Source organism: Atheta coriaria, unplaced genomic scaffold (genome assembly GCF_025399875.1).
Source record: "Atheta coriaria isolate IRGN ID8LTWV9N9 unplaced genomic scaffold, Caltech_Dcor_3.1 hic_scaffold_11_pilon, whole genome shotgun sequence".
In the NCBI taxonomy this organism is placed as follows: domain Eukaryota; kingdom Metazoa; phylum Arthropoda; class Insecta; order Coleoptera; family Staphylinidae; genus Dalotia; species Dalotia coriaria.
The window spans coordinates 463,131-484,559 of record NW_027045453.1 but is presented as its reverse complement, the minus strand read 5'-3'; the positions used below and the strand labels follow the sequence as shown (position 1 = coordinate 484,559).

At 36.3% G+C, this 21,429-nt stretch overlaps 1 protein-coding gene and 1 long non-coding RNA gene across 3 annotated transcripts; both read right to left on the bottom strand.

The window, feature by feature from the left end:
• Positions 1-695: 695 nt before the first annotated feature.
• Positions 696-20,374, bottom strand: LOC135801647 (uncharacterized). 2 transcript variants are annotated; one of them, XM_065315106.1, is made up of 6 exons: positions 20,260-20,374; positions 5,676-6,696; positions 5,482-5,606; positions 4,453-4,639; positions 4,327-4,386; positions 696-1,402 (listed from the first exon to the last, which is right to left on the bottom strand). In XM_065315106.1, the coding sequence occupies exons 2-6, from the start codon at positions 6,649-6,651 to the stop codon at positions 972-974; spliced, it is 1,779 nt and encodes a 592-aa protein (XP_065171178.1). In that variant the 5' UTR covers positions 6,652-6,696; positions 20,260-20,374; the 3' UTR covers positions 696-971. The 2 variants fall into 2 exon arrangements, with proteins under 2 accessions (XP_065171178.1, XP_065171179.1); XM_065315107.1 differs by having other exon boundaries at positions 4,453-4,600.
• Positions 2,152-2,649, bottom strand: LOC135801621 (uncharacterized). The gene is made up of 3 exons (XR_010550408.1): positions 2,603-2,649; positions 2,390-2,554; positions 2,152-2,331 (listed from the first exon to the last, which is right to left on the bottom strand). It is a non-coding gene; the product is annotated as an uncharacterized lncRNA (long non-coding RNA).
• Positions 20,375-21,429: the final 1,055 nt, after the last annotated feature.

Here is a 21,429-nt window from a genome sequence, read left to right as displayed (position 1 = left end):
CGCTCTACCGAATTAAATATGTTTAAGTTGGGGACTCTGGTTTGCTCAATGCAAAATGCGATATTTGTCTTTTCATTTTAACTACCGCCGCAGTGGACCGAAAGAATATTTGAATAGTTAAACAAATTGCGCGCCGCTAGGATAAATTATAAGTTGGGAATTGAGTTCTGCGATTATTAATGGAACTTTTATGCAAATTGCATTTAATTCGCGGTTGTTTGCAAGTCAAGTGTTGGCAATCATTAGAGATGAAAAGAATGCAAATCACAAACCGACAGAAACTTTAATTTACCACATCGAAATTAATCCTAAATAGTTGTTCAGCAGCTGAAGACAATAATTTAGCTTACGTTTTATGTTACTGTCTTTTAAGCTCTGGTTATATGCAAGTAACACGTATACAATAAACAACACACAATAAATATACAAATTTAACGCGTTTTAATGTCAATTACAGCATTTTTGTATTAGTTCTACATTATTGTATCCTTCACACTTTGGTTATTTATTTGGTTCATAGAAACCATTTAAAAGTTTAAGCGTTATGTGTTAAAATCTTCAAGACTATAGCTTTAATTCATTTAGCGGAATTTGAAGTTTGCTTTTTCAGCCACTGTAATTGACAAATTTTTCGACATCTGAAGAAACAAGTTGGAATTAAAGCAAAGTTTCAAGCAAGTATGCAATTAGGTATGTACAGTACATTTACATTGACGCAGTGCAATCAATAATGCATTTTAAAGTATTTAAAAGTTTTTGCTTGATCGCGTTGTTAGTATTTAATGCTGGTCTCAATATAAAACGTCAAATTGGAAGTACCTCGTCAGACTTTTCAAATCTAGCCAGAAGCTAGTTGTAGCGCATTTGTCTCCTCACCTGGTTCAATGATATCCTCTCGGCATATCCCACAACTCGAAGTTCTCCGGTAGACTGCTATCGCTAGCACCTTGGGTTTTCTCATAGCGCATTCGCTATTTGTATGAGCCGGCAGGTCCGAGCCATGGGCAGCCAAACGCTTGACATCCGGCGAGGATAATTACCAGCAAAACAACCACGCCGGCAATCGCGTAAATTATGAACAGATGCACAATAGCGAAGACGTAGAGAGTACGATGGCACCAACGATTTGGTTCGAAGAGTGTGGGAGCGTAGTCGGGCCACTTGATGCGAAGAATCCAGTAGTTACCCAGAGCGAACCATACGAGAAGGAAGATGGTTAGCGCAAGGGATAGGATACGGGATCCTATGTTGGAGCTGTTTGTGGCTCCCGCTGCGGCTAGCCGACGAGTGTACAGTTGGTCCCAGAGAATCCACGCCATCTTTAAACATCCCACCGTACCACCTACCAACATGTAGATGGGGATGTATTGTTCGCGGGGACAATCACGCAGGAATTGTGCTCCTGAAAATCAAAAATTTGAAATATTTAGTATAATAATTTATAAAGTAAACGTATTTATTTATTTATTTTGCTCAGAACTCATCTGGAATAATCAATTTTCAGTCTAGAAACAGATAAGATCATTATTTAATTAAATTTCCTTTAATTGAACATATCTTCAATTATTTCAAATCAATTTTTGATTGACATTCGTTTTCAGATATGAAATTACAACAAAGATTGACGCTTGGTAATAAAAAAAATAAATAACTAGATTTGATTAATTTTGATTTTAATACATATTATTATGCGAATATGATAATATCCGCTATAATCTACTAGTTGAAAATCAAGAATGCTGAATGTGAATAAAAATGCCAAAAGTGTTTTGTATTCATGCGCGCCCTCGCGAAATATTGCATATTCAACGGCCGTTGTCGCGCCCGTGCATCAAGCTTCGGACGCGTGAATGCATAAAACATAAAACAGCAAACAGAAAATGTAAAACAGAAAGCTGAAAACGGAAAACGGAAAGAAGCAAAACCCATCCACGTAGATGGTGCTCGTGTTCCAACGCTTCCCTCAAGAGGAATTGTCCAATTTTATATTGTGGCGCATGCAAATGCAATCTTTTAATCCGTCAAATCAAAAAACAGCGAAAACAATGTTCCGTTCTGAAAATAATAACCATAATCAAAACACAAACAAACCGCACCACATAAAACATGTCAAAATAAAACGGAAATATTTATTTCGTGTTTTATTTTATATCTTTGCTATCATTTTGATTATTATTGCTTTTCAAGTTGAAAGTTTGTACATGATAATTCAGTTCGTCGATCATTACCACTGTAAACTATCACGGTTATTTTTATATATCCTTTTGGCAGCATTGGAATGCTTTTAAACATATTTTCTGCCAGTGAAAAATTGGATCCTTTATAAAATCCCTTAAAATTTATAATAAAACATTAATTTAAAATTTTAAAATAAAAATAAAACAAATACTTTTCTAAAAGGACAAGCAACTGGATATATTTTTAATCTCTGTGCTATTCCGGTATATATTTCATTAATGAATCGTTTTATAGGAGTACAACCATTTGATTCTTTTCCGGTGTAAAAAGAAACGTAGTTTTTTCCATCCGTGGAAGCAGCAAATATGTAGGTAATCTAAAGTGTGATGTTATAAATTATGATCGCACATTGGAAAAGACCTACTGGTTTTGCAGGATAATCCGTAACTGTACTGTTTATCACAATTTCGGTGAAAAGATTGTCTTGCACTGTACCATAAAATGTGCAGGGCGTTCTTTTGCATCACAATCACCAAAATCTTTGAATTGAATATTGGAATTTGCATTTCTTATTATATAAAAATAATAAAATTATCTAAAAGTTAAAAGTTATTTTATCATTGTATATTTAATCATGTGTGTATAAATACCATAAATGTGGTGAGTTTTAAAAATTTCTCCATGGTGTAAACAATAGTGGAACAACAATAAAGGCCGAATGAAATAATATGTATGGGCATAGTCATAATTTTTTAACTGTGTTTAATTTGCTGAATTGTTTTTAAACATTAGTCCAATCTAAAGCATTAATCAAGATTTAGAAAAATGACAATTTAATGATATTTTAATGTATACCTATATGAATTTGAAAAAAACCTTGTTGTTGTATATTTTTATCATCATATTTTGTTTTGTGTTTTGCGCAATAAGTTTGCTTGCATTTATACGAGTGTAAAATCTAGATTTATGTTCAAATCAGAAATGCGCATGGAAGCCGTGAGGTGCAAATTACGCTGACTTGGAGGAATCTCTTATTTCTCATTAGTCGTCCTCTCGGTATGAATGCAGTTCGTTGCAATTTGGCATGACAGCACTCGACAATGTCGACAATGAGCACTACGGTCCAACGCTTCGAGAACTTGCATCCGGAACAGCAAACATCCTGAATATTAATGTGATGAAATACCTTCAATTGCCAAAAAACAGTCAACAGAAAACGTAGCAGGAAATCAAAATGTAAATTTTTGATACTCAACAATGCTACGTTTTTGGCAAAACACGTTTTAATTTGTTTGAACTTGAACTTTCACCCTCAACCAGACGACCGAGTTGCCGCCGCACAAAAAAAACATAATGCCAAAGCGAATGGAATTTCATATCTAAACGCGTCACTTTTCAAATGAAAACCGCACAAAAACCGCACGTGTCGATGCCGACGATTATTAAAACCGCAGCCTGCGAGGCTATTTCAGTTCTGGTTGCTTTCAAGCTTTTGATGAATATTGAGAGAAACATTCCAAAATTCAATTTGTCAGCAACTTTTACCCCCAACAGACCCTAAAATAATAATCCCTTTATAATTTTCTAAAAATTAATAATAAAATTAATTCTATTGTCCAGAAAATAATTTGTTATTAAAACTATGCTTGTAATTTATGCATTTGTAGATAAATTACGTATAATAATTCATTTTTGGAAGAAAAATCAACAATTTTAATCTAAATTAATAAGAAATTTAACTCCAATCTAGTCATGTTTCATAATCATTATATCCCCAGTGTAATTTATTTAACCAAGGCGAAAACTGCGTGTTATGGGGTACTAATGAATCTCGCACACAAAAATAAATCTCGTAAAGTGAGAATTTCTCCGCGAATGCTACCGGAATGAATGATTGTTTAATGGTTTGATATTTTAAGTCGAGCGTTTTATCGCATGGTTAAACCCACTGCACGATTTCCTAACTACGTGGATGTAGATAAAGGAAAACGCAGGCGACGGCGACGTTATCGGACCCCGGCGCGATAAACGAGCACGCCATTCGGCAACTACTCGCTTTAGTTCCACCAACCAACCAACGAACCAATGTAAAACAGCTTTTTGAATCAAAGGTAAAAGTAAGGCGTACTGCGTATTTATAGTACTCACCCATGATAAGCATTAGCAATGGCAGAGTTGATAAGAAGACCAGTACCACGGTAACCACAACTGAAACCACAACACATCACGTAACCATGAGTTTTGGATTTTGTGCTACTCTAGTGATTTTAATACCTGTTTTGTTGAAAATCTGCAGTGCTTTGAAGATGAAGTCGCATGTATCGTTGGCTTCCAAATTGGCGTCTTTGAGCTGATACGCCACTGATCCGTAGGTTGTTAGGGTGAGTCCGATTCCAAGACCAGCTTCGCCGTCACCATAATTCTTTTCCGAAAACAAACGTTTTTGTTCATCACCAGACACCTGCACAGACCCAGAGAAAGAAAGCGGGCACGCGGAAAAATACTAATCAGTCCTGGTCATCTGATCATCGTGTGAGTGGCATGATCAATGTTCGGTCATAGATGAACATGCATCGAACGTCAGACTGATTTCTTTCACGCACAATAAGAAGAACAAGAAAGCACAAGAAAACATTTATCAGCACATTTAACACCAACAACAACACGAGATTAAATTTAATGATTAAACACGTGTAAATTGATAATCAATAACTTATAAAGTTAGTTCTAATGTAGTAGTTGTGTACTAGTACACGTAGGTGTTTGATGCGGTGGGAAGATCAATAATGCGAATTAAATTCAAAGCCGACACGAGCATTTTGACGTGCCGGAACGAAGGGGAATGTTTTTGTACGTAACGGGCATGTCAAGTGTGGGAAGCTCTCATGGAAATTGTTTGATTCGATGCGGTGTTGTTCGGGCTAAGTGTGTTCCGTTGTTTGCACGGCAAGACGCCGCTTGCAGCGAACGCAAATTGCGCGAAATCCGGTGCGTTTGCAAGCGATTTATGTGTGTATAAGCGCGCAGCGAAGCAACTAAGGATAAATTTATTTTCAGGGAAGCGCACAATTGATTTTTCGATGCGCAGTTTAGGAACAGGCTCCAAGGGAAGTAGATAGTTAGATTTTCTTGGAAACTCAATCTGTGAACTACGGCGCTAACAAACTATAAATATATTTATATAATACCTAGTATAATATCTAAATATACATCAATTACAACAGAAAGGTTTTGCAAGAATGTAGAGTAAAGTGAAGTGCTTTTATAGGCATTTTATAAAAGACGCAAGGAAAAGATAATTACCTGACTAACCGAGCTGCTCGCTCTCCGTGAACCGCTTTCGTTGCATGTGGTTTGGCTCTGGTTGTACCCTTGATTGAGGTTCCCTCGAGAGGACCTGTAAGGAGAAGCGCTGCGTCCTTTTTGTCCTAAATTGAAAAACGTATGCATAATTAATAGTATTATTTCATTTTAGAGGTAATCTTGTTATAACTTACCATAATCAGTACTATATCTCCTTGGATATTTAGAGGGTGGGTCTTGAAAGGTCAAGGTCAAACTCCCCCTTGGACTCCTGTCATTTCTATCGAGCATATCGTTGGATCTGTCAAATTTATTGTTTTTGTTCAGGCTGCTCAATGGTTCTCTATGATTTCGGCCGTCGCCTGCAATACTGCCTCTTGGACTGCGATCGATGTACTCGTTGGCAATGGACCCTCTTGGGCTTGTTCTGTCTGTTCTATCCCGATCAACAGCTATACTCCCACGTGGACTTCTATTTCCATCTGGTACTATACTATGCCGGGGACTCCTGTTCATGTTTACAATTTCATCGGGACTACCAGATCCCCAATTCATCTGGTCTTCGTTTAACCTGGAGTTTCTTGCCTCTCTTGTGCCATCTGGCAGTAGACTGTTTCTTGGACTCCGGTTAAAATCCAAATTCAATCTTGACCCATTTCCATCTGGCACTAGACTATGCCTCGGACTTCGACTCATTGACGTTTGATCTGGAACTAGACTATGTCTTGGACTTTTTGACACCTCAGGCACAAGACTGTTCCTAGGACTGCGATTGTAGTGTCCATCGGGAACTAGACTATTTCTGGGGCTGCGAGAATAGTCACCCGGCACTAGGGAATGTCTAGGACTTCGTGAACTATCTGGGACCAAGCTGTTTCGTGGAGAGTGGCTGCGCGCAATAGGCACGTCAATGTCTTCGGTTGAGGAATTGCTGCGAGATTCTAGGGATATATCGGGAATGATAGAATGCCGCGGGCTTCGACTCATCATTTCTGGAGCAAGCATGTGACGCTGGATGCGTTCGCTGTCTACTGGGGAAACGGCGATACTTGCTCTGCGCCCTGGGCTCACTGCTGGAGAGGTCGGAACACGGGTCGAGCGAACCGGCTGTGGAGACGATCCGCCACTGCGCGAAGCGCGTCTTCGACGGGAAGGACTTCTAGCTATCATTGTGAATGTGCAAACTGCAGACGATTTTTATATTCGTTGGTTCATCTGAAAAGAAAAAGAAAATTACTGTCATTGTATAAGTTACTGTCAAGCAATTTATGGTATACTAAAATCTAATTCTTATATAAAATATAATGTTTCCTTGTGTGAGCATAAGGCACATTCTAACAAATTCTATCCATATGGTTGAACATTTCTTCCACTTTACGCGCACAAATCGCCAAATTGCAGAGCAAATCGAAAGCGATTACATGTTAAAGTAGCGGGAGAGCCAGCATGTAAGATGCTGAAAAAGTTTTCGCGAAGAGAGAGCGTCATGGAAATTCGCCAAGGCTTACAGAAGCAGTCGGAAGCACTTTATAAGTAGTTGTGATTCCAGAATACCAGTCTGAGAGAAGTCGTGCGAAATAAGCTTCGATTCTGCGATTTTCCCGTTTGCGCTCGTGCGCGTTTTATACTTTTATGCAACCAAAGAAAGAAAAACGGTGTACAAATGAAATGTATATTTAAAGAGTAAGTGCCCGTCATTCGCAATTGAAAATTTCTATAGTTTCCATTGAATTTCCCTATAAATAAATAATTCGAACTTTTTGAACATGTATGAATTCCAAGTTAAATGTTCGATTATATTTCGTTTTTAAAAGTTGAATAAAACATATTTATTTGTAGAATACGCTTCATTACATTATATAATATAATACTAGGGTTTCATTATATTGGAACTCGTGACACAGCTTTAGTTGGATTTTAAGAGTGTTCATGAAAGCTTACCCAACCTAATTTATTCAAGCGTGACACGCAATAAAACTTCAATCTCGTTTTCAATCCCTCTCGGTCGGCTGCAGACGTGCTTTGAATATCAGCAGCATGGTTTATGCTTACCGTGCCGTGTGTGTAAATATCTGACCGGAAACGTCAAAAACAACACGGCCACGACGCAATCTTTGCGAGACCGCAAGCGCCGTCTATGGTGTGCACTTCACAAGTGCGTCGTGTTTCAGCGTGTCGAAGCTTTAATTAAACGTCGACTCACAACCTGCAAGTGCACCGCAACTCTTAAACCCTGCTTCAGACTCCTAAGAGAGGAGAATGCGAAGTAGTGGTGCACTCACCAACAAACGGTCTGTAAAGGACAACATGAAAATGGAAAATTCCAGTAGGTGATGTTCGACCGCATTTAGATGCGATGCGTGCGTAAGCAACTTGAAGCTAAACACAAATAGGATAACGTTATTGGTGCGTGGTCCATGTCAAACAAAACCGCTCAATTAAGCGAGCAGGGGGCAATTAAGTCTGCCAACACCGACACCAATACATTATTTACCGATGAAAACTTAGTTGGCTAGAGATCCTCTCGTGACTTAGGTGGGGCTATCGACCGGTGCTCCGCCACCGCCTGCGATCGAGTTACGCATTACTATTATGCGTGGTTATTAAAGGCTTTCCCAAGAAGCTCTCTATTGAAACCTCAGCAAGGGAATACATTTAATCAACTATTAATAACCCACCGTCAGTTTGGTGAGTGACACCCGATGATCCCAACTACTCCCATGTGGCTGATAGCTATATGGGTTTATCTATGTATCATAATGTTAATAACAAAATATTTGTTTATTTTAGTTAAGATACAGGTTTAAATTATTGGATTCATTGATGCATTTATAGTTAATTAACAAGTTTGTCACTGAGTAGATTTTGGGCTTTTGTTGCTTGTTGGACAGCTCGGAAGCTTTGTTCGCCTTTAAGTTAAAGGGTGAAGATTAACGTCGAATGCTCATCGAACGTTGCTTGCAGAACCTGCAATCGCGACAAACTCGACACCCCATTAGCAGACTGGGAAGGATGAGTGGTTCATGGGGCGCAAGTTTGGGAGCCTCTTAAGCGCCTCGAGCACGCTAGGTCTTATCGACAGGACGCACAAAGGCCGGAGAGATTTTGCGCCTCGCAGATTTCGAAAGCAAAAGGACAGTGACGACGGAAAGCACGAAGTTAAGCTTCAAGCTACTATAGATGCACGTAATTTTTGACTTTAAAAGCGGATAATTATTCAGGTGATACTGAATTTAATTTTTTTTATTCATTTTAAAAAAAGTTTATGTTGGGATTTTTGTTATTTATTTTTTCTTTCTAGATTTCAAAAAGTACTATGCAATGAAAAATAAAAACACTTCCTCTCTTCCTGCTACGACTGTTCACACAAACACATTTACTTTACTGCGAAATAAAAAAAAAAACAGCAAGAATACGCCCAAGAACACTAAAAGAAAAGAAAATGGAATAATAATTTTATGAAAAGCCTGGCGCTGCTACTTAACCTTGCACGTAGAGTTTGGTGACTTCCAAGCTTTGCAAACTCATCGCCAAAAGAGTTCTTTAAGTTTTAACCCTTTTCATAAATTTTTATTAGCAGTATGCTTTTATAAACCCGCCGACGGGCACGACCAAGACTATTTCTTTTCATTTCCGGCTCACCACACGAAAAGCGTGCCACAACGCAAAAAGAACCGCAAAAAACCAAGTATTTTATTTTCCGGATAATTGCAATGGCACATAGTTAAGGAATAAAATCTGAAAACTGTTTTCAGAATGTTTTCCTTTCGCAGGAAACCGAGTAAATTGGAGGATTGGAGTTTAATAACTTGATGCATACTTTTCTATTCGCAACGTGAATAATAACGGAGTGTAACTTCCTTCCGTTATAAAATTACTTTCGAGTTGAGTGATAAATAAACCCTAATAATTTTTGTTTCGTTTTTGGCTTTTTATTAGTTTGTTGTTGTTTGAGGAGAAGTCGGTCACGCAAGCACAGCACGAAACTGTTCAGACTTTTTGCTTCTAACTGAATCTATTGATTGCAAGATACATTTTTTCAGTATGTTGAATATCGTAGGCGGGAATCTTGTGTTTTCCTTTGTTCTGAGAAAGTTTTCTCTCGACGTGACTTTTCATGTGGACATCATAAACAAGATGTTCTTATTTTTCTCTTATCTTAGCAAGCAACGACGTAGTAAGAAGCATTATATATTTTTGAGAGGCATCTGTCTGATAACAAGGAATCTTTTGCATATTTTGTGTATTTATTCTCTTTTAAAAAAGTATAAATTCTTGTCGTTGTTGAATCTACAAAACGGTCAGCTGCGTTAGCAAAAATAAATTTAAAGCTTAATTTGTTACTATTTTTAAATGTTTGTTTTTATTTTCTGACATTTTCTGTATTTTCAGCTTTCATGTTTTATTTATGTTAAGTTATTGACAGTTGCATGTTTTGAATGCAAGCAAATCCACTGTAATAGTAAAATAAGAAGATCGAACTGTAAAATCCTAGTACGCAGAAAATAATCTAAAAATAAAAGGATAAAAAACTCTTCAATTTGCATTAACTTTCAACCTTTTCCGATGCTCACATAAATATCTAATACGCTTAAAAGTATTTACTTTGTCAAGGTAAATAAAAATTAGTCCTAGTTGGATTTGCTTTTCCTCGGCAAACAGCACTCAATCGACAAGTTTTGCTACCTTTGCCATCTTCGCTATCCGCTCACCTCATCAGCATTTATCCGCGTCTAGAATTTAATAACTTTGCAACGTGCAGCAGCAGCTTAATATAAATCATTTTATGCAAATGAATGCTTAGTCTTGTTGATCATTAAGGTTCGGTTTACTTTGCTGTGGGTGGGAACCTCACGTTCGGAGAGGCGAGACATTCGCTGCGCAAACATGTCGCGTTTTAACACTATCTAGAAGATCATAATGAACATAAATAACTTGCGAAACAAAACATTGAGATGGCGGTGTATCTGGGGATAAAAGCACTATAAGCCTAAGCAAACTAAATTAAACAATGCTAAAGATAATTGATTGTTGCTCTTCGTGGGAAACAGATTTGATCTTTGGAAATGATAGGAAAAAATAAGAATAGAAAAAAAAACAAGAAAAAAAGGAAATTTTTAAAGTTAAACTTTAAGTATTTTAACTTAATATATATGAAAAAAAAAGGGTTTAAAAAAATAAAATGTTTAAATTCATAATTCTCTACAAAAATTCCTTCACAATAATTTTTGTTTCATATTCTTTGTATATCTGTATTGTATAATAGAAATGGTTGAATGTACTTATCAATTTTTGCCAATCGATTCGGCAATTACAAAGATAATTACGATTTCCATTGTTTATGAATATTACATTCACATAGTGACACCATACTTCGACGCCATCTACATGGAAATACTTTACCCATGGTTCTGAAAGCTTTCCAATAACACCAATAAATCCATCATTTAGCTGCACAAAGAGTACGCTACGAATACAAAACCGAATAAATTATTCAAACCATCCGCCTGAAAACTTTTCCTCGGTATCAAACTGACGTCGAAATTGCATTTCAGAACATCGTTAAAGCATTTTTGAAGATCAAATTACGAGCGCATGATCAAAACTAATAAAGTTTGTATTCGCGTATGGAAAATACTTGTAATAAAAATGGTTTGAAATATTTATCATCGACATGAAGATGACACAATGATTGATCGCGAACTTGGCTGCTTGCATACACGCTACAGAGAGCACACATTCGTGTTTATCGACAGCCCGTCGAAGACTGTAAGGAAGCGGGGCAAACAAGAAGCAAACAGCACAAATAAGAGCAAAGCTACTGCGATGTTGTAAAAATGAGAGGGTTGGATAGCAGTAATCAATCTTTAGGTTTTGTCTGCATTTTTACGGAGCATTTCCGAGGGGGCAACAAAGCTATTATTACAACACTGATCGTGTTACAGGTGACTATTTATAGTTTCAGATATTAAGGTTTATAAGGAGATAAATTGGGATATTACTCCAATAACGCCAGACAAAATATTTCATCAAAAATGTCTTATGAAATAAATCCTAGTTCAAGTGTTCGAAAAATCAATTAATTGATTTTGTAAAGTTTTCAAACTTGGATTTCAGCAGTTAGAAACGTTTCCAATCCTATCGTACAAACGAGAAAATTAATTTTACACTTCATTAATTTCCTTATCTTTTTCCGTCCACTGTAAAATAGAATTCATTTCGTTTTCATTTTCCTCAACATTTCCACGAAAGATCCACGAAATATTTTCTTACTTAACATTCCAATGTTAAATTTTACCTTTCTACCTGCTAAATATTAATTAAGCCGTCGACGTTTTCGCCGTTTATCATATTTCTACTTCATTTCGTCTGTTTGTGCACTTAATTTCTTCAAATGAGACTCGAGTATGACTGAAATTGCGCAGATGGCTCGAGAAGCAAATATCTTGGTCCTTCTACTGGCCCTTTAACGATTCGAACTGTAATATCTCTAAGTAGAATTTGATGTGCGCTTCAATGTAAACGACTACATTACGAGAGTTGGTCCAGAGCAAGCAGCTGGAATAAGCAGCAGCTTTGGCGAAAACGTAAACATAGTTTGGTTGTTGTTCGCGTATGCAAATAATTGACAAATTTGCGCAGACGTTGTGAACTTTCATAGAGGAAAATGCTGTCGCATATTATTTGAAGGTGTACACTCGACGTTTTTGTAATAGTTTACGCACGCATCGAATTGTTACGTAAACTTGCTGTCGGATGAGACAGCAGGCGGCGGCGTGTCGCTCCGTTTGGCAATTTGCAAAGGTGTCTTGGCAAACTTTCTGCTATCTGTGAAGAAAGTTGCCCATGCGGAAAACTCAACGTGTCAATCTCGAATTGGTTGAATGGTGTCAAGTCACGTGCAAATTTTCATATTACGAAACTGTTTATATAATCGGAAATATAATATCTCACCAATTAATCTCTGCCTATTTTTAACAACTGAAAATTGCATGAAATTGGCATATTTTTGAAGATATCTACTTTAAACTATAAAAATGTAACGCTCTGTATAATCCACGTTCAAGTTCTCAATGTTCTAACGTGAACTCTTGCACAAAACTCTTTACAAAATAGTTCTGAGCGTCGAGTACACAAGCTTCTACCCCAACTTCGCTGAGGTGAAATCGCATACAAAAGATAAACATGCTGCACGTCAGGTTGGCCAACATATCCTCGCGCTTTCCGGCGCAGGACGTCTTCCGCTCGGGTCTGGTTTCTTTACTACTTACCTGAGGTGCGTGCGCCTCGCACACATATACATTATTTATGCTTGGGACTATTTGTATCGGTTGTCCCGTAAGGAACACGCGAAAGGAAACGAAGTATCGATTGGTTCACTGGGCACCTCCACCATTGGAGCAAGCAAGCAACTAAAAACTTAGCAATAAGATAACGAGGACCAGAAGTAAAGTTGAAAAGTAATAAATTAAAGTGTAAATTGAAAAAGAAATTTCCGTAATCAAATATAAATAATTAAGTTCCAGTGTTGGTACTATTATTTAACGTTATGATTAATTCTTCATCCGTGACTTTCATGGTCGATTACTTTTAGTTTGACGTTAATTTTAGACACGTTGGTAAACAAGATCTAAACTTATTAATCTTATTGCGCAACGCCCGCAAATATATCGCAAAATACGGGCAATTCGAGGTTTCTGCTTGTGCACATTAAAGAAAACGCGATTACAATTTTCCATTTTGAACTCGCATTACTCCGCATCCGCACACTCGAGTGACAGCCCGCGTTATTTCCTTTCACACATATTTCACGTTTCCGGTGCACGCCGAACGCAAACGGAACATGTCGCAACCGAAATTGTTTTCTGTATCTCTTCGTCGCGTCGCGTTCATTTTCACGTTTGCACGCGCTTGTGTTCTCTTTTACATTAGCAGCGTGGGACCACACCGGCAGTCGTTTGCTATGTACGTATTTATTTGCTGATGCGAACTGATGGTTATGAGAAACAGTCGTAATTCGCTTCGGTTGGTTATGTGAGCGATTCGACGCTTAGTGAGATGGATGCTTTACCCATAAATTTTATTTTAAGCTCGGGTACTGTTTACATTAAAGCAAATTCTGTTAATTGGATTAATTACTTACATCATTAAAATTGTGTATTTACCACAGAGCGAAATGAAGGTAAGTTAGTGTTTTTGTTGTTTTCTTGACGGTTTTAATGAATTAGCTTGAATCAAATTAATGTGTACAGTTCTAGATTCCAAGTACACTTGTTTTGCATTATGATAATCAAGGACATGTGTATTCCATTAAAATTCAACGTCACGCTCCGCTGAAGATGTCGTCTGCTTCGAGGATACTATAATTTACCACAACTCAACTTGACTCAACTTATCTCAACACTTAAAGCATCCTTTTCTTTTCACAGACGTATTTTGCATTTCACATTCCGACTAATTATTCTTTGCATTATTTTATCGCTTAACAGTTGCACAGTTGTGAACTGGGCCGCTCATTAATTATCCTAGTCTTTCCTTAATCTTCTTATTAAAACACTTTAACATGTGAAGAAATATGTTAATTTGGAAGAGACTTCTACCTAAGAACATGCGAGTTGTCTAACATTTGTACGTTTCTGGAGTACGTAGTTCTAGAATATGTGAACAATTTGGTGCTATACATTAGTTTATACGTGTTGTACACGTAAACTTGCTTGCAACTTGCGAACGTGGAATGCATTCGCAATTTGTCTGCATCATCGATTTTTCAAGTTGCTCAAGACTTTGCGTTTAATTAAAACTTAATGTACTTTGGTTAAATTAGTGGTTGATGTAAGTAACAATAAATTCTATTACACTTTTAAAACAAAGAATCCTGATAATAGAATTAGAAGATTTAAGTCCTGATAAATTGAAATTTGAATAAATGTTAAATAATACAAATGGGTGAACATAAAAGTTACGCAAATACAATTCAATTAAATTAAACTATAACTGAGATAAGAAATAAGCGATTTTTTATTAGCGAATAAAATAAAACTGAAAAATTGTTGTTAATTTCAACATTTTGCGATTATTGTTATGCTATTATGTGTAATGCAGGTTTTATGGCCGAGCACTTAAAGTACTTTTCAGCGCACTTTATGCCCAGGACTTTAAACAAGTTTATGGATATTTATAGTGCTCACAGGAACACTGGCGTTTTGACTGTAGCCGTTGGTCGTACGTAAAACGTTTTCTGTTTGGGTGTTGTTGGTGTTTTTTATTGTTATTATTCGCTTTTGTTTGTTTTCTTTTATGGCCACTACAACGCTTGCATAAAATTCGACTTTTTGACCATTTGAAACAAAAAGTTGAGTGTTACTGAAAATAGAAAACTTAATACACTTTTTTAAACTAATAATTCAATTTGCAACAAATATTGATTAATATCTTCTTTTTAAATTATTTAATAATTCCTCTAAACTTTAGTTTCCGGAAACCTTCATACCATATAAATTTATTTGTTTGGCGTAGGCGTTGCACTTTTACCTATTTATGGACCTACGTTCAACCAACGCGCAATTACCTTCAAAAAACGCTAAATGTCAAGGCCGTCCACACCTCCACCAGAAAACAGCTCAATTACTCGTATATCCAACGTAAACTTGGACTCGGCTAACAAACATACGCGTTGCATCTACATAAAAAAGAATTGATTTTTCTCAGGCGCGACGATGCAGAAAAATGTAACGTAAACTTGGACATGTTTGCCGCTACTAAAGTTGTCTCATTTATCAGACGCGAACCGTGTCGTGAAGCAGCATGACATTAGCATTATTACACCTTCCACCCTCTAACGGTCGCGTTTTTTCTGTCATCATCCTCCAGGGCCCGAGAGTTTTATTAATAAAATTTTGTGTGAAACGTAACACGGCTTGAATAAAAAAACGCAAACATGCAAAAAATCTTTTTGCGTTATTGGTGTTGTTGGGCGAAGAAATTTAATATGCGACTTCATAAATTCGTGTACCTAGCGCACGCGAGTGCGAACAAATTGCTTACAAATTCCCATTCATATTTCTTCTTTTTGTGTATTTTTTGTGGGTTTGGTTGATTTTTTCTGTTGTCATGAGCAAACGTTAAAAAGCTCCTGCATCCGCTTTTTCTATTGTTTTTTATTTCGTAAAAAAAAACGTCAAAAAACCTAGTTTGCAAACGAATAACGAACAAGAAAAGAAAAAAGTGCAACAACGAGCGTGACACACAATGGAGCGAAAAGAATTTTTGTACTCTACGGAATCAATAATTAATTAGTCCCGCTGTGCCAAGTTTCCAGCAAACTGATCCTGACAGGACTAATGAAATATTTCACAAATTTAACCAAAACTCATTAATTTTTCAAAGTTTTAAAGAATTCATATTAAAAACTTAGGGTCATTTAACCATACTTAGAATTGTTTAAAAAAATTTCAACAAAAAATTAGTTCTATGAAGTTCTTCAAATCAAAAAAATCTTTTAATAGCCGTTTTCAATTAAATTTATTAAGTGTGTTATAAAGTGGGTGAAAAATTTTATAATTTGGATATTTAGTAAATGGAATATTTCTAATTTTTATTTTTTATTATATTTTTCACTTTCCTTGCTTTCTTCCAGTTAACACTCCGCTCGAAGTGTTACATAATGAGGTCAGGTAGTTCGAGCTAACGTGCGATATCCATCGAAAATAACGAGTTATTGATTACCATACCACATCGTGTTTATATGCGTTCTTTACCCAAAGCATACACGAATCGGACCACCTAGCGTCGTCGTTGAATGAGAAAATCACGTAACAGAGTTATCGCAAGTTACCTCAAGTTACCGTCAGCAATCTTTACATTACTTTGGCAGGAAATAACCTTATGCTTGTATAGTATGTTTTGTTGCTCTAGCAAAAATAAAAAGTTTCTGAGTTTATTTTGTTTTGGAAATACACACAGGTAAACAGTTATGTGGAGGTGCCGGGCATTTAAAGCTTAGGATAAAACAGAAAATATGGACATTTAAACATTAATGTTAAAATGGTGACAAAAGGAAACGACTTGCATTTCTGAAAGCAACAACGTCAAAACTGATCAAAAAATGTCCTTGACAATATGCTCATAAATTCAACGCAATCCGGGTCCAACAACCTAATCATCTGTGTGCCTTCGTATATTGTTCGTCATTTATTTGTATTTTTATGCGGGGAGATAAACGCCGGAAGCGCACAGCGGCAATCAAATCATTTTATGGCATCAAGCGGCCGTAAAACAAGGATTACGCTTTCCGGCCGCTTTAATCCGTTATTATTACGTTATAATATTATTGCGCGTTGTTGTGGTCTCTGATTTTTAGTGCTTTTCCTAATGTGATTTGAAGTCAAACTAGAAATTGTATTTTATTATTGTCATCAAATAAATATATTTTTTCCAATTAATTGAGAAAAGTCAACAATATACAGTTTTGACGTTATTTTCAATTCCTAACTGAAATTAATTTGTTCTTGACAAATGTAATTAATAGTAAACAATTCGTTTTTGACGTACAGTGTAAACTGATAATGTGAAGGATGGAATACACCGCACATATTCAATAAATCCAGGTAATAAATTAATCAAATGAATCGGTAGCGCAGAAGAGCGCTCCCAATCGTCGTTTTGCTCCAACAACTCATTATATTAATGGACTTGCCTGCCGTGTGCAGATATCAACAGTTTGGGATGCGGGCATCGAATTATAACAATAAATACCTTCATTTATGCATGATGTTTATTAATTTCAACGTACCAAAAAACTTTATAGTTGAATTTAAAATAGATGTAGGTATATTTATAAACAACAATTTTTAAAAATTTATTATTTTTAGCATGAAAACTTATTCTGAATAATTATTATTTTCTATTTTGTGAATTAATTCTACGTTTTGTGATATCCTATAATTTTCACTCCGGCTGAGTGCGACAAATTGGAATAAATGGGTTTTCCCTGTTGATTTTCACCATTAATCAAGTCAAATCCTTCTTGGTGCAACGAGAAAATATATCTTGAAATAAATGACACATTATATAAATCTTTTTAAAATATACTTATTACATTCAAAACATTTCTCATTTTTTATTTTACTTGTGATTAATATAGTGAAATGTATAATCATTTATTTAAATAATAAACTATTTAAAGATAAATTGTGCAAATTTGCAGTAACGCAATGAAAGCATTAACCATTTACCAAGTAAAAAAGAAGCAAAAACACTAGATACTATCTCTGCATGCAATAGATGTTACTGAATGGTGGTAGATCCCGGATGTTCATAAATGATAAAAAGAAGATAGAACAAGAAGCACCAACCAAATGCATACTGTAAACGTGAGCGGGTAGAATTTGCGCGTAACGGCGGCTGCATCCATAAAAGATAAAAAACGCAAGCCCAGGAAACCCCAATCGCCCGACTGCCACGAGCAACTAAAGTGGCCAGCGCATCCAACAAAGTGTATTTTTCTTGGAGTTAAGTTGAGTTTGGTCGAGAAAAACAGCGAGAGGAGTTTTTTTGTGACTAGCGTTGAATGCTGTGCGGTTTTATGGTCGCATCATTATTTAAAACACTTGGTTGGATAATGATGGCGGCAAGAGGCACGTCATTAATCACATAGTTTATGTAGGTTTGTACAGAGACATTTTAGACGCGCGAAACCAAAACTAAATTGGATTTGCAAACAACAGAAAATTGAAAATTTCAAAACTTTTTAAGCTGAAAATAAATGATTTCTAAAATTTGATTTATTTTTTGATAGTCGGGTTTTTTTCAACTGATTTATCATTTTTTATATTTTACAAAAAATACAATTTTGTTTATCTTCAAACATTTTTTTGTACGTTTTCTATCGATTTGTTGTATTTGGTTGGCAAATACTTGGGCCAAAGGTCGGACAACGTATATATCTCTATAATCGAACAATTTGTCCGTCCGTCGGAATTACCCCAAGCACGAAAGCGCGCCGAACGACCGCAACCACCGCGCCGCCGGCATTCGCCTAAATCGCCAGTCGCCTCCACCCGGAATGGTAACAGAAGCCAAAAACTATCCATCTATTCATTCCATAGAAGTCGCTGGATCGAGCGCCAAACTCAAGACGAAAGACACTCCGGATAAGGGATTGAAATTGTTGGCACGCTATTAGTTCATGGGCGGGTTGGCTCGCCAAACTCAAATAGACAAAATTTATTTTATCTTTTAACATAACCAAGTGATATGTCTAGGTTGGGCGTACTATAAATCATAGTAATATACTTTTATACGTACATTTATTATTGACTTACGTAACAAAAGAATGAAAATCCTGTGTTTTACAATAAAAATTTAATACGAACACAATAGGAAATATTAAAACAAAAGGCTTTTTATTTTATTTTGATGGCATTAAAAATTTGTGGTATAAATGTGCAAATATTTTATGATTAAAAGTGGCTTATCCCAAAACATAATGCTAATAAAAATATATTTTTTGAAGTATTATACCCACATCTGTAAAACTCCATGCCCTTTGGCGCATATAAAAGTACAATGAAACGGGAGACGCAAAAAAAGTGTGAAACGTCTAATCCGTCGCCATTCGTGGCGTTTTGTCTGAGTCGCATCGCTTCGGGCGGAGAGGCTTGAATTTGCGGGCAAGCGCTTCAGCAGAGAGCAAATGTAATAAAAACATGATAAGAAATGATGAAATATGAAAACAACGGTGGCTGTAAAATCGTAAAACCGAAATAAAATGACAGGATTTCGAAATAAAAATCAATCTTTTTGGCTCAAAAAATGAGAGAATAAATCCACTTACAAAACGGAAATTGACATAATATTAAAATATTTAATAATATGGGGCTCCAATAAAATTTTTCAATATTTTACTCTTTTTTTTCAAGCGGTTAAAATAAAAATTGCATGCTCATAACTAATCTTCTTTACGAACGTAACTTAAAAACCTTCCGGATATAAATTTCCAACCCCAACTAAGATTGCGATAGCACCTCGGATAGAAAAGCTGAGATCTATTGAAACACTCCCTGGAGACCGATAAAGCCAGATTTTCACGCTCTAGCTTCAACATCGACAACGCCAAGCGCATCTTCCATAATTCTTTGTTCGCAAATTTCTTCCCATTCCCCTTTTGCATTTCTAAACAAACATCTCTTTATTTTTCCGGTGATTTTTGGCCTCAAATGTATTTTTATTAAACGGGCCGCTAACAACGCGGAGGAGGTAAATTCAATGTTATAACGATGTTTTTTTATCTTCAACGATCTTTCGGGCGCTGTATTTTCCGTGCTACGTGACAAATTCGAAACGAGTTCACGTGTGGATGAGCACAACGACGACATAATTTCCGGGCATCTCATACATATTTAGTAAAGCACATTGAGAATGTATTAAGAACTAGATACGAAAAAGAAAATTTCGTTGGATATGTGCGATCGGGTCGACGAAAACAAAGATGACTTTATTTTTAGCCTACACAACAGAAAATTTGCATCGCTGGCTGTTAATTAAGTAAGAAACTTTTAATTTCATTGTAGCAGTAGAAAAATATTAATTTAAAGTTTTGACACCTTTTTAATTAATGTAATAACAAATAAATGACTAACAAGACGCGGTATAAAAGTAGAACATTTTGATTATAGAAATAACGCAATAAATAAATTTAAGTGTTATTGATTCTCTATATTCAGTACTGCATTAGTATGAATATTTAAGAAGGAAAAATACGTTCAAATCGATATTCACCTGCGAGTACAGAGTGAAAGTTGTCCCATGTTAGTTCATACACTTTGCAAACTCCGCACGATTACACGCACAATTTGTTTAAACTCGGAACACACATTTCACATGAAGACATCTTCTAACTTAGACTAAAGTTTTATTAAGACAGTTTTCAAATGGGGTTTTGATTCCTCTCTGTTATACACATTTACTTAGGTAACTAAACTTCTTGATACAAACTAAACTTGATTATTGAATTTACCACTATTTGAATACATAGTTTCTACGATTGAAATTGTATCGAGGTTTTTGTTTGTATGTCGTAAATTATTAAACTAATCTATTTACAAAGTTCGTTTGTAAATGATTGCGTCCATATGGTCGCGCACGGTTAATATGCTCACAATAATGTGATCGCTTTCACGGCCGAGTTGACGTCCGTCGCAGGCGTCGTTTGTTGCCGTCGCCGCCGCCGGTGTTAGCGAGCGCGTGCCGTCCGTCGAGTGGCGTGGCGTCGAGCGCGTGCGATTGCATCGAGGCGACGTGCGGGACTGGCATGAGACTAACCCTGCCGCCGGCGGCGTCCTTGCCGCCACCAGCCAACAATTCCACCGCCGCCGGCGCCCGACGTTGTCACCTGACGCTCGCTATTCGCCGTTTGTCGCTGCCATCAGACAGACAGCGGGACGCCTTGCACTTTAACATAATTTATTTTCATAAAAAATAAGCACACATGATGAAATATTTAACAAGTAAACACAAATACACAATAGGTACATCTTTTAAATGTATTTTTTATTAAATTACATTTACTTTACTCACATCATATTCGAGTATATGTGTCAGTGTAGTCAGATAATATTAACGTATATACCAGTTTAATTATTACGTTCTGTATTAGAACCGATGGAGAAATTAATAATTTAGTGCATAACGATTTTCTGGTATCCTAGCTAACTAAAAACTACTTTAATTAAAGTTGCAACTCTAAAATTCTTTTCAAAGTTTTGTATTAGATGCAGTTTTTCTTGTTCATGTGTATCTTTTTTAGTTTCTAGTTTCTGAGTTAATTCTTAAGTGTTGCCATTAGTCTTATTAAGTAAAAGGTTGTGCAAATAATGTAATTAAATAGCCCTCTTCACAATGATGTTATTAATTCTTAATTACCGTAACTGGCATTTAATGAATTGTGAG

Coding starts and splice junctions, on each gene's coding strand:
- LOC135801647 (XM_065315106.1), bottom strand. CDS start 6,651: ATGATAGCTAGAAGTCCTTCCCGTCGAAGACGCGCTTCGCGCAGTGGC. Junction 5,607..5,675: donor GAGATATAGTACTGATTATG/GTAAGTTATAAC, acceptor TTTTCAATTTAG/GACAAAAAGGACGCAGCGCT. Junction 4,387..4,452: donor GCAGATTTTCAACAAAACAG/GTATTAAAATCA, acceptor TTGTGGTTTCAG/TTGTGGTTACCGTGGTACTG.